The sequence below is a fragment of the Stegostoma tigrinum genome, chromosome 18 (assembly GCF_030684315.1).
Source record: "Stegostoma tigrinum isolate sSteTig4 chromosome 18, sSteTig4.hap1, whole genome shotgun sequence".
NCBI lineage: Eukaryota > Metazoa > Chordata > Chondrichthyes > Orectolobiformes > Stegostomatidae > Stegostoma > Stegostoma tigrinum.
Genome location: NC_081371.1, coordinates 59,224,260 through 59,243,686, shown reverse-complemented (window position 1 = coordinate 59,243,686; position 19,427 = coordinate 59,224,260). Strand labels below are relative to the sequence as shown.

Sequence of the window (19,427 nt, the reverse complement as noted above, 5' to 3'; positions counted from 1 at the left end):
CTGTTGAGTTATTGCTTCTCATTGAATTGAGAAGATCCCAAACTCTGTCATTACTTCCTGAATTTCCTTCATAGGCAAAACTCGATTTAACAGCATATCAGCAATAAATATCTGTTACCCTTACTTGTATGGTCACATTAAAGTGATACCTCTGCAAATGAAGTCACATTCTTTGTAGATGCTTTACAATACATAGAAGAGTTTTGGGGAAGATGATTTGAAGTGGCTTCTGGTTGACTGCATTGTCACCTTGTCTCTCTTTCTCTCAAATGATATGGATTAAAATGTTCACAAGGTAAAATAGTAGCCAGGTATTCTTTCTCTACCTGAGTGTATCATCATTCATTGTGTGTTAATGGCCTGTACAATGGCTACTGTTTGTCCTAGCTCCTTAAGGTTTACTCCCAGACTTTTCTCGCTGGTATCACACTGCAAGGTGACTTCATTATCGATACTGCAGATCCTCTGTAGAAAAACTGTTGTTTGATTCCAGTAAGGGCTGCTTTTTGTTCTCTTTGCTAATACCACTGCATGTCTTTAGCAGTGACATGATGAACCTTTAACAGAAGATCACACACCAATGACAAATTAGGCAAAAACGTTGTTCAATAATTCCCAAGCCCCACAGATTGTCGCACTGTTTTCACACCAATTGATCACCGCGTCTCTGCATCAGCTTTCACTTTGTTCAGAGCTGGACAAAATCCTTTCACCATCAGAACATGACCCTATTGACCTGACCTCAGGCATCTTCAGTTGCATCTTTTGTTTCTTTTTCAGCTTCAGGCTCATCTGATGAGCTCTGTCTAGCAGTTGCCCCAGATCCTGCTGGTGCTTTAAAATGGATACTTCCACCGTCTCTCCAAACCCAAAGACAAGCTGATCATAAATTCCACTCCAAGAATGTCACTGATCATCTCATGCTGTCTGAGCCGATGTGCTACCAGAACACTGGGAATGTCTCATGGCAACTGCAAATATTTGTGATACAAAAACAGAAATTACTGGAAAATCTCATCAAATTGGCAGCATCTGTTCAGAGAAAGCAGAGTTAACATTTTGGGTATGGTGACCCTTTTTCAGAATTAATTGTAGATAGCAAAAGATTGGTATATGTGCTGACGGTGGGGAGAGGAGAGGGGAGAGGTGTAAATGATTGATGGAGATGGAGCCCAGAGATAGAGAGAGAGAAAACAGCAGTTGGGCAGATGATGGGCTAGGTAAAGGTCATCCTGGGAAAATCCTTGGCTGCTCATGGGGACTATCAGTAGCTGACTATGGATAGTGTATTGTAGCAGCCCATGGGATGACAAGGCCTGGTGTCTGGGGGTTGAGGTAAGGACATGGGAGAAGATGCTCTGGCCCTAAAATGATTGAACTTGTTATTGAGTTCAGAAGGCCCCAGGGTCAAACTTTTGTGATGAGTGATTGGCATCCAGCATGCAGTTAGAAACCTGCTGTTTTCATCCAGCTTCCCCTGCCAGTAACCAGCAAAATAACTCCACAGAGGCCAGTATTCCATCACCAAGTCACCCTTTATTTACACAAGCACAGTCCACGTACTCTGACTAGCTAGATCGGAGGCAGTCCCCTGACTGAGCAGAATCCCTGACACGTCTGTTTATATCTGTCAGCCAGGAGTCCCTGATTAGCGCAGATTAACAGCCCCAACTGGGGAACTATTACTCAGTAAGATTCACCAGGCCAACGTTACTCCAATCACTGCGCCATCCTTCACAGCAAGGACAGCAAAGACCTCTACCTTGGCAAGTTGTGACAAAATTCCTTCAATGGTTGCCATGGGATAGTGAGATCACGTAAAGCTTTATTGAGATCCTTTGCTTCAATGCCTGCTTTCAGTTTCCTAGTTTTGTTTTCACTGCTGCTATGCTGTCAATGCATTCTGTAGCAGTTGTCTTTTCCTTGATGATTCCATTCTTTTCTATTTTGTCTTTTGGACTGGATTTGCAAGTACCTGGAATGTTACTCGAATAATGCTGCAATTACTGTTACACCTTCATCTACTGCAACACCATATTCGCCAGGAAGACATCAAGACCTGCGTAAATGTCTTGTAATCTTGTAGGAACAAAAACAGAAGCTGCTGGGAAAGCTCAGCAGGTCTGGCAGCATCAATGAAGACAAAAATAAGAGTTAAAGTTTCGGGTCTGGTGACCCTTCCTCAGACCTCAGTAAGCTTTGAGGATCTGTTCATCAACTGATGGTGTAGTGGTCTATGACACCCTGCTTAACTCTTCTGGTGAGTTTAGCTTTACTAGTCTAAACGTTAGACTTGCTTCCCAGAGACATGTGGAATTTGTTTAACCTCAATTATCTAGAACTGTAAATCTTCATTCTTCCAATTACATTGCGCTCTCACCTTCATTTCTCCTCTTGGATGAGTATCATTGGCCACAACAGCAGGTCAAAGGCTGGGAATCCTACAGCAAAGTAACTCACCTTCTGACTCCCCAGAGCCTGTGTACCATCTACAAGGCACAAGTCAGGAGCATGGTAGAATACACCCCAATTGCCTGGATGGGTGCAGCTCCAACAACATGCAAAAAAATTTCACACCATCCAGGACAAAGCGGCCCACTTGATTGGCACCACATCCACAAGCATCCACTCCCTCCACCACCGACACTCAGTAGCAGCGGTGTGTACTATCTACAAGATGCGCTGCAGAAATTTACCAAAATAGGGGTAGGTGATGACCTAGTGGGATCATCGCTCGACTACTAATCCAGAGATCCAGATAATGTTCTGGGGACTTGTGTTCAAATCCAGCCATGGCAGATTGTGGAATTTAAATTTGAAAATAATCTGGGAATAGGAGTTTAATGAGGACCATGAAACAATTGCCGGTTGTTGGGAAACACACATCTGGTTCACTAGTGTCCTTTAGGGAAGGAAGTCTGTCGTCCCACTGTGACTCTAGACCAAATCAATATGGTTGACTCTTAACTGACCTCCGGGTTATTAGGGATGGGCAATGAACACACATCCAATGAATTAAAAAATCCTTAGATAGCACCTTCAAAACCTGCAATCACCTCCTTCTCAAAGAACAAAGGCAGCAAATGCGTGGGTACACCACGCCTGATCTGGAAATATATCGCCATTCCTTCAGTATCACTGGATCAAAATCCTGGAGATCCCTCCCTAACACCACTGCGTGGGTGCTAGCACCACATGGACTGCAGGGGTTCAAGAAAGCAGCTCTCCACAACCTTCTCATGGGGCAACTAGGGATGGGTAATAAATGCTGGCCCAGCCAACGATGTCCATGCCCCAAGAGTGATTAAAATAAACCCCAATCTTACTGTCAACAGTATCATTCTTGGGTCACTATCATTGATCCATTGCATAGAAACCTGCAAAGCTTATAGGACAGTAAAATGTAGGGTATGCAGGGTAGATTGATCTTAGTAGGATAATAGGTCAGCACAACATTGTGGGCCGAAGGGCCTGTACTGTGCTGTACTGTTCTATGTCTATATTTATGATGTTATAGATTCTCTCCATTTGTTGTCATCAATCTCGCAGTCACAAACCATTTGTCACCTCACATCAAAATGTAGTATGGTGTCAAGTGATTTCCCAGAATCATCCTGCAGTCATCTTTATCAGCTTGTTTTGCTTCTCTCCAGCAAACCACGTAAATGAAAAGTGATTCAGCTTTTTGCATTTAGAGAACTGTTTCCCTAAATTTGAAAATGCCTCCTTTACTTTAGTGCGGTGTCCTCCACAATGTTTGTATCCTATGCTCTGACTTGGATCATTTTGCTGACATTTCAGCAAACATTAGTTCCATCTTCTCCAATCTGTTGTCTCGTTCAGCCTGGACTGTGTCTCAACAAAACATATGCCTCATCCATTCTCCCATCATTAAGCTCTAAATGATGATTGATAGTCTGAGAAATTCTCAAGAAAACCACTTTCTTGAGAGTAAGGACTTAGGTCTATCTACCAATAAGTCATTGAAGGCTAACATGTGGATGCAGAAAACTATTAGGAAGGCTAATAGAATATTAGAATATTAGCCTTCATTGGAAGAGGATTTAAGTACAGGAGCAGTGAAGTCTTGCTTCAATTGTACAGGAGGTTGGTTAGATTGCAACTGGAGTACCGTGTGCAGTTTTGTTCTCCTTATCTAAAGAACAATATCATTGCTACAGAGAGAGTGCAATGAAGGTTCACCAGTCTCATCCCCAAGATGGAGGGATTGCCCTGTGGAGAGAGTTTAGGTAAACTGGGTTGGTGTTCTGTAGGTTTTCTAAAGATGATCTCATTGAACCTACAAAATGGTATGGACAGGGTAGATGCAGGTAAGATGTTTCCCCTGGTTGGGAGTCTTGAATCAGGAGGCACAATTTAAAACTAAGGGGATGCAACTTAAGTGTTTAAGGTAGGGGTTGACAGATTTCTGATTGCCAGTGCTATGGGAATGTGGTGAGTAAAAGAACAGTCCAATCAGGGATATTAAATGGTGGGGCATGCTTGATGGGCTGGATGGCTTACTCTTGCTCCTATGTTCCTCTCTCAGCAGATGTGCTCTCATGACAGGATCTCATAGGAGGCGAGTTCATCTTTCAATTGTCCAGACTCAGTGAGATGTACCAATGTAGTCACAAACTGATCAGCAGAGTGGGGGGGAAAAAACCCAATGCTGTCTCAGCTCTTATTTCCACAACAGCAGGGACTGAGAAATACATTTTGATGCATTTTAATTCACCAGTAATTTAAAGTTGTAGACCCTTATTCCTCATTTCTTGCTCATTGTTTCTTTCAGTAGCTGGTTCCAGTGACAGCTTTGAAAATCCACACATTTCACTACCTGCTACAAATTTCACACATCAGGGGTCGAGGTCACATGAGTACAGCAAGCCCGACACTACACAAAGTACACCAAAAAATTGGGACTGTTTTCCTTGGAGAAGCAAAAGCTGAAAAAAAAAATTTGATCAAGCTGCTCAAAACCTGGATAGAGTCTAGATAGAGTAAACTGGGGGACTAAATTGTCTCTACTGAAAGGATCAAGAATGATAGGGCCCAGATTGAAAATAATTGTCCAAATAAGTATGACTGTCTTGATGTTTTCAAGCAGTGAAGGGTCTGGAGTGCACTGTCAGACAGTGTGCAGGAAATCTGCAGTTCCCATTATCTCTGATACCATTCAGAGCCCTGTTATCTGACAGGAGGCAGGAGACTGGGATGAAGCAAATCAATTGTTAAGAAGGGGAGAAAAAAACAAAAAAACCTTGCAAATGATGCATGTTGGTGCAATTTATACACATCAGAACCAATCTCCAGTCCAACCAGCACAGACATTACTCAACACACCAAACTTTTTATTAACCGACATTTATGGGACCACGGGTATACCGATTAATCAAATGTTTCAGTTGATCAAAAGATCTACATAATCAATGTAAAAACAGATGGATGCAAAGTATCAGAAACAAAATGCAAGAGGTATACACATAATATGTTAATTATAGCATAAATCACTGAAATAATAAGGCAATTTTTCCTTAAATAAAACTTACTGGCAGAGAGCGTTCTTTCTTCTTAAGACATCACAGAGATTGCAACAATGCAGTAAAATGGTGCTTTGTGAGGTATATAATTATCGCCACTTTATCAAGAGTGCCGGTTCATAACTTGCTGATTAAAATCTCTGATCTCAAAGCTCCAAGATCTTGGTCTCAGCTCCACCCTCTGCAACTGGATCCTCAGCTTTCTGACCCACAGACCGCAATCAGTGAGGATAGACAACTGCACCCCCTCCACGATAACACTCAATACTGGAACTCCCCAAAAGGATGCATGCTCAGCCCCGTACTGTGCTCCCTGTGTACCCACGACTGTGTTTCCAAATTCTGAATAAACATCTCTACAAGTTTGCTGAAGGCACCACTGTGGTAGGACAGATATCAGACAACGATGAGTCAGAATACATAAAGGGTGATAGAGGGCTTGGTGACCTGGTGCAACGAGAACAAACTGTGTCTCAATGTTGGCAAAACTAAAGAACAGATCATTGACTTCCGAAAGAAAGAAGAACTGAGGTTGAGAGGACTGAGAGTAGCAAGTTCCCCGGAGTGATGATAACCAACTGCTCGTTGAGGTTGGTTGGCTCGCTGAGCTGGTTTCTTGTTTTGCAAACGTTTTGTTACTGTGCTGGGTAACATCCTCAGTGCAACCTGTAATGAAGCTTCATCGGAGGCTGCACTGAGGATGTTACCAAGCACAGTAATGAAACATCTGCAAAACAAGAAACCAGCTCAGCGAGCCAACCAACCTCAACACCCACAACCCGAGCTACAGCTCCACTCCAAAACATTAGTAACCGACAGCCCGTTCTGGACTTCACACATAGATGCGACATTCAAGAAGGCACAACAATGCCTCTTCTTCCTTAGGCAGATCAGGAAATTTGACATCTCCATAAGGTCCCTTACCACCTTCTACAGATGCGTCATTGAAAGCATACTGTCCGGGTGCATAATGCCATGGTACGGCAACTGCTCTGCCCAGGACCGTAAGAAACTACAGAGGGTGGTGTGCACAGCCCAGACCATTACAGAAACCAACCTTCCATCCATGGACTTCATTTACATGGCTCACTGCTGGGGAAAAGCTGCCAACATCATCAAAGACCCATTGCAGTGATCTCCTACAACCTCTTCTATCAGGGAGAAGATTTTTAAAAAAAATTCATTCACGGGATGAGGGTATTGCTGGCCAGGCAGCATTTATTGCCCATCCCTAATTGCCCAGAGGGCAGTTAAGAGTCAACAATATTGCTGTGGGTTGGAGTCAATGTAGGCCAGACCAGGGAAGGATGGCAGTTTCCTTCCCTAAAGGGCATTAATGGGCCAGATGGATTTTTCCTGACGCTGGATTCATGATCATCATGAGATTCTTGATTCCAGATATTTATTGAATTCAAATTCCACCATCTGCCGAGGCAGCATTTGAACCCAGGTCATCAGAACATTATCTGTGTCTCTCGATTAACAGTCCAGCGATAATACCACTGGGCCATTGCCTCCCCTTGAACAGACACACCAACCCGTTGGAACAGCTTCTTCCCTGCCCTGATTAGACTGATGAATGGACTCTGTAACTTCAAATAATGCTGGTCTTGTTAATGTTGACCTTGCCTAGCGCATGTCCTGTGTGGTGTAACCTGTATGCCTCACTCTGTCAAAGTATTTTCCACTCTATGATCTGTTTGCCCTGGATTACTATGATTTGCTGGTACTGCTGGCAAACAATGCTTTTCACTGTACTTAGGTACACATGACAATAAATCAATCAATCAAAAACAAAGTTTGCTCCGTTGTTTTTTTATTTAAAACTGTTTTTCCCCCTTTCGGGGAGCACAAAGTAAAAAAAAAGTCTGTGACTTTAAACTACTGTGAGTCATAATGTCTGTGCACGTTCCAGTCCTTGTTGCTGTGGAAAAGCAACACGGAAAATTGCAGCAGAAGTAGGCCATTCAGCCCTTTGAACCTGCTCTGACATTCAACACGATAGTAGCTGACCATCCAGCACAATCCCCCGTTTCTGCTTCCCCCCTCTCTGTACCCGTTCATCCCATCAGCCCCAACTGCTATATCCAACTCCATGAAACCAAAAACAAATGCAGCAATTCCTGGAAAAGTTCAGCAGGTCTGGCAGCATCAATGGTGAGAAATTTCTGCTTTTGTTTCTGGTTTGCAGCACCTACGGTTTTTTTTCCGGTTTTCCTTCAAAGCCCCTGATGTCTTGGTCCCAGCTCCCTAACATGGAAGCGAATTCCACAGGCTCACCAAAGGAGATAGCAGACAGAATTGGAAACTTTCACCCTCCCTGTATTAGAGATAGTAGGAACTGCAGATGCTCGAGAATTTTCTGATACTGTACAACTGCTTTTCTGAAGAAGGGTGTAGGCCCGAAACGTCAGCCTTCCTGCTCCTCTGATGCTGCCTGGCCTGCTGTATGTTCATGCAGCTCCACACTGTGTTATCTCACACCTTTCCTGTATTGATCAATGATCTGATGCCTCTGGCTGAACCATGCGAGGCTGGACACGACGGGCCGAATGGTCTTCTTCTAGCTACAACCATTGTAGGATTCTCTGTTCTGCAAAAATGTCTTGCGGCGTAATAAAGCGGTTTCCGGAAAGCGATGGTAAAGCCAAGAGATAGTTGAGTTTGGAATTGTAGCAGAGATAATTGTGTATCCGGGCTGGTTGCAGGGAGCCTGGCGGCTGGGAAGGGGTTAAAAGAGCCGGGGGCTGATTCATTTCAGTTCACATCACGAGGAGAGACTGTGATCAGGAGTAGGGGGGCAGGTACCGGATATTGAGGCGTTGAGGGACTGGGACAGCAGCATCTTGAAGCTGGCGACAGGAATGAGCTAGAAGCCCTCAGACACATACAGAGACAGAGAGAGAAAAAGCCAGGACATGCCGACCTTACGCCGGGTGCAGAGCGCTGTCCCATTCCTCCTGCTCCTCACCCTCTCCCAGTCCCAGTCTCCTGCAGGTGAGTCCTTCCCTAGTTACCCACCTACAGTTATTTCTAGAAGCTGCTCCTGTTAAAAAAAACATCAGTTTTGGGGGGGAGAGTTACGTTTTTAAAGCGCCACTTAGTCTTTTTAAAGTTACAGCGTTGTTCGAAGTGATAGGGAAACTATGCTGAACCTTTGCGTACCTCTTAGTTGTAACTTCTTTGTAATATTCTTTCAACATAGCAACGCTAAATACTGCGGTTTTAACGATTTTGTTTGGTAAATAATCCGCGAAAACTTCCGTGAAATTATTCCTGTAAAGTAGGAGTTGTCTGTCGCTGCTTTCTGTGTGAATGCCGACCGTCCCTGGGTTAGAGCCACACTTCTACGGTTTAGAAAATTGTTTTTTTTATTATTATTACACTGAAAGCCACTGATACGGGCGATAGAATCCCAGACCGGTTCCAGCTAATAAGAGACTATTTGGCCCCTTCTCAGCAAAAGAGTTGGGAGTGAGACCAGGAGAAACGCCCTTCCTCAGTTATTTTCTGATGAAGGGTCCAGACCCGAAAAGTCAGCCTTTCCTGCTCCTCTGATGCTGCCTGGCCTGCTGTGTTCATCCGGCTCTACACCTTGTTATCTCTCACTCGGGGTTGTTAGGATTTGGAATGCACTGCCTGGGAGAGTGCAGATTCGGTAGGAGGTTTCAAAAGAACTAGATACGTGTCTGAACGCAGTGAATTTAGATGGTGCTGGAGAACGGGACTGTTGGCTCTTTTTCCAGCTGGGACGGGCACAATGGGTCGATTGGCCTTCCAAACTGTAAAATTTCAATGATTCTAGGTATAAAACATAAGTGTGTAAGATAATGTGATTTATTATAACTTAGTTTTACAGGGTTGGCAAGTGTAGAGGAAATTTGATGGATTAGGGTGTGGGGTGGGGGGGGGGGGGGAGAGAATAAAAATAGGGCCTGGTGGGGAAGCACCTCCACAGAAACTGTCAGACCTGGTTGGAGGGGGGCTGGGGAGGGAGAGTGGGGAGGGAGGGAGGGAGAGAAACAATTGGCTTTTCAGTCTGTGAACCTTTTTCAACAGCTTTGAGTTCTGCTGAAGGGCCATTGATTTGAAATGCTAACTGGGGTTTTCACTGCCTGACCTGACTTTTTTTTCCCCTCTTGTTCTGATTTCCAACACCCACTGGGTTTATCTTTTGGTCTTGAGATTTATGTGGCATGTCTTGTTTAAAAATAGTGAGAAGGTTGTGGACGTACTCTAGTTTAAAAGGTATTTGGCTTCTGAGGCAAGGAGTTTTGAAAAAACAGGCTATGATGAGCCTTGTACTTTTTATAAAAGAATGTTTTGGGGTCAGCTGGTGTGTGGTGACCAGCCCTTTTTTTTATTTTAAGCGAGGATGTGAAGGCATTAGGGTGGCTCAGAGGTTAGCACTTCTGCACAGCGGCAGGGACTCAGGTTCGATTCCACCCTCAGGTGACGGGCTGTGTGGAGTTTGTTCTCCCCGTGCCTGTGGCTTTCCTCCAGGTGCTCCGGTTTCCTCCCACAGTCCAAAGATGTGCAGGTTACAATTGTTTGGCGCGTTGTCTCCGGGGATGTGCAGGCTAGCTAGAGTAGCCATGGACATTCAGGGCTACAGGGATAGGGTAGGAGGATGTCTGATTGGGATGCTTGTCAGAGGGTTGATGGACTGAATGGCCTGCCTTTGCACCCAGGGTCCAGGAAAGATTCAAAAGAATGGTTCTTTGGAACTTCAGGTATGTGGATAGATTGAAGTTGGGACTGCTATCCTTGGAAAGGAGAAGAGAAGGCTCAAATGAGGTTTTCAAGATCATGAGGGGTCTGGACAGAACTGAACAAGCTGATCCAGAGGTCCCTGAATTTTTTTTTGAGGTGATTGGCAAAAGAAGCAAAGGCAACATGAGTGAAAGGCCTATCAAACAGTGAGCAGTTGGGGTTTGGAATTTGCAGTGTGTTTGAACTGCCCCTGCCCAACAATCAGGGAATTGGAGAAGAAGAATGAGCTGGAAAGAGCAGATTGGTAAGGTTATTGGAGAAGGCCTGGAAAGTGCTCAAGATGGGCTGAACAGCCACCTCCTTATGCCTGTTACTATTGTGACCCTAGCTAGGTTAATAACACTCGTGCAGATAATGTCAGTCTCATCAATGTACCAAATGGGAAGTGGGGAGAAAGGAAATCTAGAATTGAAGATGAAACTTGCGCTGTGTATATACAGGTCTTGTCAGACTTAGCCAAAAAGTTGTACAGTGAAACACTGCAGACTTACAGCTGATCCCTCTGTGCTAAGGGTTTGCTGCACCTACATTGTGCTTTTTCCACCTTTGAGAAACTTTATCAAGTTCCTGATTTGAGGGTTATTGATAACCTGAAGCCTAAAATTAGGAAAGAAAAAGCCAGAACTGAGTGGTCTTGAGGGTACATATGGGAAGGATGTTCCCCCTTGTGGATAAATGTAGAACTATGGTACATTATCTTTTAAGAGAAAAAGAAGCTGCCTGTTTAAAAGAAGAGAAATTCTTTTCTCAGGGTTCTCCTTGAAAATGTCAATGGATGTTTCTTAAGGTAGAGGTTGCTTATCAACCCTTACTTCAAAAATCAGTGATTGGGGATAGGAGAGACTGTGAATTAATCAGATCAGCAGCAAGGGAAAGGGCAGGTTTGAGGCTCTGAATGACCTATTGGAAGGATTGGTGTGAAGAGAGACTGGTTCAGTTAGGACCATATTCACTGGAGTTCAGAAGGAGGAGGATAGATCTCATAGACGCTTATGCAATTCTAACAGAGCTAGACAATGCAAAGCAGGAAGGATGGAGTGAATCCACATTCAGTCATGAGAGTGTTGCTGAGGTTTTGTTTGTCAATTCCTTGTTGCCCTGTGGGTGTTGGTGAAAAACACCTTGAACCAAAACAGTTTGTAGATTGATAAGTGACCATGTTGATCTGAGGAGTGAAGTCCTGTAGAGCAGCAAAAGGAAGCAGGTTTCCTTTTCCTAAGGCCCTTTCTTTTATTTTTCCAGAATTTTATAATGGAATGAATTAAGCAGTGTCAGCATTTGTAGTTAAGTGCAAAAAATTGATTATTTCGGAGTCTTTAATGACTGGGTGTTGGTCAGTTGTTTCAACTTGTTTCCAATTATGTCTGTTATAACATGAAATAATTTTCTAAAACTTGGATTAGCAGCTTTGTCTTATTCAGTTTGAGTTAACAAGGTGCGGAGCTGGATGAACACAGCAGGCCAGGCAGCATCAGAGGAGCAGGAAAGCTGACGCTTCGGGTTGGGCCCTTCATCAGAAATGGGGGAGGGGGAAGGGGTTCTGAAATAAATAGGGAGGGGGGGAGTTGGAGAGAAGATGGATAGAGGAGAAGTTAGAGGTGGGGATGGAACTAGCAAAGGTGAGTGTGTTGGGTTATCTGGGTGCAAAGTCTTTACTTGTTACAAATGGGTGTCATGACAATATGTAAAGCTGACCAGAAACTTAACATCGATGAACTGGTTTGTTAGAAAGTATGACCTGTCTCTAAAACAGGTAGGACTTGAACCTGGAGCTCCTGGTCCTGTGGTAGGGACATGACTGCTGTGCTTTCAAGGCCCTGTAAAACTGACCACAATTTGGTAGCAGACTATCTTCAGCTGATAGCTTGATGACCTGAGCACGTCATGGTGCAATATTGAATGGGTGCTGCATTATTGAAAGTTTTTCTCAATTGAGACGGCCAAGACTGTGCTGTTTGGTGCAGAGATCAGCTGGCCTAATTGTTTCTGCCCGGTGCAGGCTCAATGACCATTTGGCCATTAAGTCTGCTCAGCCATCCAATATGATCACGGCTGATCATCCAACTCAGCCCCCTGTTCCTGCTTTCTTCCCCCATACCCTTTGATCCCTTTGGCTCTAAGAACTATATCTAACACGTCTTGAAAACACTCAATGTTTTGGCCTCAACCACTTTCCTGTAGCCAAGAATTAAACAGACTGACCACTCGGGGTGAAGAAATTTCTCCTCTCCTCAGTCCTTAATCATCTACACTGTATTATTAAACAGTGACCTCTGGCTCTGGACCCCCAGGTCGTTGGGAACGTCCTTCCTGCAATTACCCTGTCTACTCCTTTTTTGGAGGTTTATAGGTTTCTGAGCTCTATCCTCCTTCTCATAAACTCCAATGACTACCATCCTAACCAATCCAAACTGTCTTCACACGTCAATCCTGATTTCTCTGAAGTTGCTAGTTGCACTCTGTCCATTGCTAGAACATCCATCCTCCGGTAAGGAGACAAGAATTGCAATACAGTACTTCAGGTTTCACCAAAGGCTCCTAACATGGAGGGAGTGATAGCCTGGCAATATTATTACTAGACTGTTAATCGAAAGACCCAGGTAATGTTCCTGGGTTCGAATCCTGACATTGCAGATGGTGGAATTCAGCGAAAACCTGGAATAGAGTGTAACAATGACCATGAAACAGTTGTTGAGAAAACCCATTCATGATTCACTCGTGTCCTTCAGGTAAGGATGGCAGTTTCCTTTCCTAGTCTGACCTGCATTTGCCTCCAGACCCACAGCAATGTGGTTGACTCTTAAATGCCCACTGGGCAATTAATACTGGCCTAGAGCTACACCATCATCTGTGAATGAATTTTTAAAAAATACAGTGAGGCATCCCTGCTTGTGGACAACTTCTGATTCTCTTTTTCACTGAACGTTTTGAAGCCCATATTCCCACAAGCAGAGATGGAATCTCATTGGATGTTGGGTTCTGGTTTGATCACTAGTAAAGACACTTGTTGAATCTGTCTTATGGGTGACCCTTGGCGGTTGGTGGGGGGGGGGGGGGGGGGGGGGGGAGGAATGTGTGCGGGAGTGACTGTGAAACCCTCTGAAGAAAAGTCAGAGGTGCAGTGCTCAAACTGAATTGGCTGAATAGATGTTACAGTATCTTGTTTACTTGTTGATGTTTGACAACTTATCAAAAGCACAATGCTTGCTCTAACTTGTTGATCTTGAGCTTTGGAAAATTAAGAGCAGATCCAGGAAGTATTGCTGGAACTCCTGTTGTGTTAAATGAATAGATTTCGGGAATAAAGTTGGGGGAGGGGCAGTGAATCTCTGTACTCTCTGATAGTGTGTGGCTTGTTCTAATGTTCCAACTTTCCATTTCTCTCCTTGTCCTGACCTTGGCATGTTCTTGGTGAAGTCTGGCCCATGTTGTGTTTCTTTATTTTAATCCCTTTCAGTTTACCTGTTGATTGGAATATGGTTTTGTGTGATCGACTTCAGTGCTGTGAACAGGGTGGGATTTGTTAGGAAGGTAGGGGGGGGAGGTTATACTTGGAGCAGGGACTGTCATAGGAGTTCTGATGAAACCCATTCCAAACTTTCAATATCTTCAGAGTAAATATTGTTTGGGATGTTGGAGACGGGTTATATGCTGTTTGTAACGTTCTGCCCACGTTTGCTATATGCCATTCATCCCCCATCCTAATAACTTTTTATGACCAACTCCATGTTTAGAGTAATAATACAACACTGTTTCTCTCTTTGACAGCTGGACTGGTGTGACCAGAGGCTGGATTTCAAGTGACTGGCAAAATACACCAACCTGTATTTGTGTAGTACTTTTTTAACTTTTAAACTGCAGTAACATCCCAAGGTGTTTGGTAAGAGTGTTGTTAAATTTGGTTTAGTCGTAAACCACACGACAAGTGTTGAGGCTTGGTGGCCAGCAGGTTGTTCAGAGGTACTCTAGAAGCATATTGATTTGTGTCACTACACTGAACCAGAGGCTTGGGTTCAAGTCCCACCTGTTCCAGAGGTGTGTTGTAATGTCCCTGAACAGGTTGATTTAGAAAAATGGGTTAAATTTGTCTCTTTCTTTTTTTAAAATTAGCCCTTCTAAAAACCGAGGAACCCAATCTCTGAGCAACTAATCTTCAGAATTGCATGAATTTCAGGTTTTGGGGCCTAGTCCAGAACCGGGGGACACAGTTTAAAAATAAGGGATAGACCATTTAGAACAGAGTTGAGGAAAAACTTCTCCACCCAGAGAGTGGTGGATATATGAAATGCTCTGCCCCAGAAGGCAGTGGAGGTCAAGTCTCTGGATACTTTCAAGAAAGAGCTGGATAGAGCTCTTAAAGATAGTGGAATCAAGGGTTATGGGGATAAGGCAGGAACAGGATACTGATTGTGGATGATCAGCCATGATGATAATGAATGGTGGTGCTGGCTCGAAGGGCCGAATGGCCTTCTCCTGCACTTTGTGTCTATTGTCATAGTCAGCTGAAGGCAATTGAATGGCAGGTTCCCTTGTGTCTTTGTTGTAAATTGTAATGATCTCTGGTGCACTGTGGCAAGAGAACCTGCTGGTAATGGTCAATTAACCCTTAATTCCACAATGTTTCAATTTCACTCTTCACCGCATTAAACTTCATCTTCCAATCCTTGCCTATTCCACCAGCGTGTTGTTCATCATTATTTACTTCTGTTTGCCATCTCCAAATTTTGGAATTGAGCCCTTGCTTCTGCAAGTGAGTTATAGCAAAACATGCCTATGAATTGTGTGATTGCTCTAAATGTGGGGTCGGTGGCCAGCAGGTTGCTTAGAAGCACAGTGGTAGTGTCGCTACACTGGGCCAGGAGACTTGGGTTCAAGTCCCACCTGCTCCTGTGTGTGTGCATGTACACACATGTACCAGTGTCTAATGGCAAACCAATATTCAAGCCATTAGAACCTCTAAATTCTGGTCACCGTTTTGTCGTAGTTCTAGGAAAAGTTAGGGGTGTCACTCTCTTTCAGAGAAGACTGCAGGGTAGTGTGGCTGTGACCTCCTGAGATGGGAAGGGGTTTATTGCTTAAAAACACTGACGATTTCAGGGGAGACCTGAACTAGGAGTCCTGAATATAAGGTGGTCATCAATAAACCTGGTAGGAAGTGTTCCACTGGACAGTGGTGAGAATGACATACTTATCACCACATGGAGTAGTTGACAGGAATAAAATGGAGTCTTTTTTAAGAGGATGTTGGATGAACACAAAGGGGGGGAATAGCAATGCAAGTATATGCTATATGATGTGAGAAGCAAGAGACCAATTAGAACATACACCTCCTGACTGTCCTGTTTCTGTGCTGTAAAATTCTTGCTGACAGCTTAACAAATTCTGCAGTGCCCCTTGAAGAAATTACTCAAGATTTCACATTTTAAGATTTTTTTACTATACCATACAAATGAAAATTTAAATGACAAAACATGATGTATTAAGTCACTTGGCTGGATGGCTGGTTTGCAAGGCAGAGATGTCAACAGTATGGGTTCAATACTTGCTTTGGCTGAAGTTACTATGAAGTATTCTCCTTCTCAACCTCCGCCCTTGCCTGAGGCATGGTGACCCTTGAGTTCAACCATCACCAGTCACCACTCTAATGAGAGCTGCTAAATGGTTGGGTTGGACTGTGGCAGCTTTGCACAACTGAATGTTCACCCTGAACATCTGATGTCTTGCACAATTTTAAAAAAGAAGACCCTTCTGACAGTACAGCACCTGCTCAGCTCTAGACTGGAGGTTAGTAAAGATTTTGAAGTTGTAGAGCTACATATGGCCTTCTGACTCAGCGTAGATACCTACAACTGGCTTCATGACACAGTCGTAGGAGGGTAAAGTGAGCTTAACAGTAGAAGGACCGGTTGACTACTTCTGGAGCCAGCTGGGAATTCCATTATGCTCAGCTTTACTGCAAATCTAAAACATCATTGCACCCGTGATAATGGGAACTGCAGATGCTGGAGAATCCAAGGTAATAAAATGTGAGGCTGATGAACACAGCAGGCCCAGCAGCATCTCAGGTGCTCCTGAGATGCTGCTGGGCCTGCTGATTTCATCCAGCTTCACATTTTATCGTTGCACCCACTGTTCTGTGAGACAGCTCATTCTGGGAGTTTCACCAACTTCACATGACTTGGTGTGATAGAACTTGTGATTTTTTTTTTGGCTTCAAATTTTGCTCTAGGTTATACACTTCGTTCCACATTCCTGAGCTCAGGGTGTGTGCTTCATCCAAATCATGTTAGATGCCGTGAAATCCAATCAGTGTAAATTTATCACGTTGTTTTTCTTAGTTTGGAATTATCTCACGCAGGAGGATGCAGCTTTCTGCTTGAATTCTGATTTTAAGTGGCTTGGCTTTTGCTGCTGCCCTCTTTGTGAAGGAAACTCTCTGTACTTGTTCTCAGACCGGTGACAAGATTTGGATTCTTTACTGATTTTTTTTTTTCTTTTCCAAGTGTTATCCTGCTCTGGCTCTCTTACACCCCATCACCAATCCCCACCCCCATGACTCATTAATTTGGCTGTTAAAATGTAGGAAAACATTGAGCTTAAGGGGCAAGCATATAAGTGTACAGCAATGCAGGCATTGGCATTATTTTGCCTTTATGTAACTGCACAAAGGTGAGAGGCAGGTCAGGACTGGCCTGAATACAAAGACTAACAGAAAATGACTCCCATTTTAATTGGGAGGAATGTAGACTCAGATGAACCCAGCTAGAAATATAAAAGCAGATAGGAAGAATTCCTTAAATATCTTAATGAAAAACATTAAAATGCGTCTTGTACCATAGAAAGTGAAAATGGGGGTTAGTTGGTAATAAAAATACCTGTAATGAACAAACATTTTCCTCTGCCTTCACTATAGGGGATATAAAAATTATCCCAGTAATAGTTGTAAATCAGAGCAGAAAGAGGAGAGGAATTAGATTGGGTAAATCTGCATCTTTTTGTTAGGAGATAGCAAGAACTGCAGATGCTGGAGTTAGAACCAACACAGTGTGGAGCTGGAGGAACACAGCAGGCCAGGCAGCATCGGAGGAGCAGGACAGCTGATATTTTGGGTCGGGACCCTTCTTTAGAAATCATTTGGCTAAACTCATTTGTGGGATCTGGGTGTCGTAAGGAGCAGCATTCCTAATTGCCCTGGAATTGAGTGCCTTTGTCAGCCACTTCAGAGGGTGTTGCTTAATTGAAACATATAAAATAATCAGAGGGTTAGATAGAGTGGATAGGGAGAGCCTTTTTCCTAGGATGGTGACGGCGAGCACGAGGGGGCATAGCTTTAAATTGAGGGGTGAAAGATATAGGACAGATGTCAGAGGTAGTTTCTTTACTCAGAGAGTAGTAAGGGTATGGAACGCTTTGCCTGCAACGGTAGTAGATTTGCCAACTTTAGGTACATTTAAGTTGTCATTGGATAAGCATATGGACGTACATGGAATAGTGTAGGTTAGATGGGCTTGAGATTGGTATGACGGGTTGGCACAACATAGAGGGCCGAAGGGCCTGTACTGTGCTGTTATGTTCTATGCTGTGCGTCTGCAGTCATGCAGGCCAGACCAGGCGAGAGTGGCAAATTTCCTATATTAAAGGACTTCAGTGAAGCAGGTTCTCTTTCTTTTATTTTTATACAAACTGATAGAAATGGTGACCATGAAACTGAGATTAGTTTTTCAGTTCGCAGTAGCTTTAAATTCCAGCAGCTGCCCTCGTGGACTTTGAGCTGGGTGCCCAGAGTATTAGTTTGGGTTTATGGATTACTCGTCCACTGGTATTGCTATCTCCCTTATGCTGAACATGATCCTTCTGTATTCTAGTGCAGAGCAGCAAGATTTTGTTTTGTCTTCTCAAACAAGCAGCTGGCTGAGTAGATGGTCCAATGCTTCAATGTGTATTTATAATTCATAAAGCAGAAGTACCAATGTTATGATGTATCATCTTATTTTGTTAGGACACTAGTATGCGGGTTCCTCAGTGAGAAACCTCTGCTGTGTACAAGACCTAATCAACTCCACTGTTATTATAAAATGCAGGTGTTTCAGTTACACTCTCAGTAACTGAATGTTCTGGTAACTTTTTTTGAATTATTTGCTGCACTTTTGTTTTGCTTCCTTGGAAACCAGAGTGTCTCCGCTTGATGAGGAGTAATGTCTTTACCCAGAGAGTGGTAATCCTGCAGAATTGTCACAGGAAGCGGTTAAGGCAAAAACATCAGTTGTCCTCAAGCAGGAGTGAGGTATAATTCTTAGGCCATGGGGGGGGGAAGAAAGAGGGAACCAGAGACTGGGTTGGATGATCAGCCATGATCATATTGAATGGTGGAGAAGGCTTAAAGGGCCGAATGGCCTCCTGCTCCCATTATGTTTCTATCTGAGCTCTAATCTCTCACCATTTAGATGGGCTTTTTTTTAAATAAAGGGTTCCAGCCATAATGGACAATTCACTTCCCCACCTACTATATTTGCCAGCTCTTTACCCACTTAATGTAAATTTATTCATATCCTTTTCACAATTCAATTTCCTACTTTATCTGTCCTGCCCTTTACCCTGTTGGAGAGCATTTGTTTTGTTTTGCCTCCACCTTCTCCTTTTTAATGTTCAAAATCTGTTAGGTTTCTAGCATCTCACAACCCTGATTTTGTTTTTATGGTTTACGATGTTTTTGGGGGGGAAAGAAAAGCAGTACAGGAGCAACTCAGCAGGTCCGGCAGCTTGTGTAGAGACAGAGTTAATGTTCTGGATCCAAAATGACATCTCCAAGATAAAAACCAGAAGAGCTGCAGATGCTGTAAATCAGGGACAAAAACAGAAATTGCTGGAAAAGCTCAGGTCTGGCCACTAATGTGAAGAAGGAAAAATATCAGTTAACACTTCAGATCAGTTCTGAGGAAGGGTCCCCAGACCCAAAACGTTATCTCTGGATTCTTTTTTATTTTTCACAAATGCTGCCAGACATCCCTGACATCTCTTCAGATGCGAAAAAAAGTGGTATTGGATTGTGGTGTCCCAGGAATAATGTACTCTGCCTGGAGTGAGTTCAGAGGAGGTTTGAGAATGGCCCCA

At 43.6% G+C, this 19,427-nt stretch overlaps 1 protein-coding gene across 1 annotated transcript in view; it reads left to right on the top strand.

Moving 5' to 3' along the window:
• The first annotated feature begins 8,189 nt into the window (after positions 1 to 8,189).
• Positions 8,190 to 19,427, top strand: part of tm7sf3 (transmembrane 7 superfamily member 3) — a 50,759-nt gene continuing 39,521 nt past the window's right edge. The window contains exon 1 of the mRNA XM_059652573.1: positions 8,190 to 8,540. Coding sequence (XP_059508556.1) covers positions 8,462 to 8,540 — 79 coding nt within the window. The 5' untranslated portion in view covers positions 8,190 to 8,461. The remainder of the gene's footprint in view (positions 8,541 to 19,427) is intronic.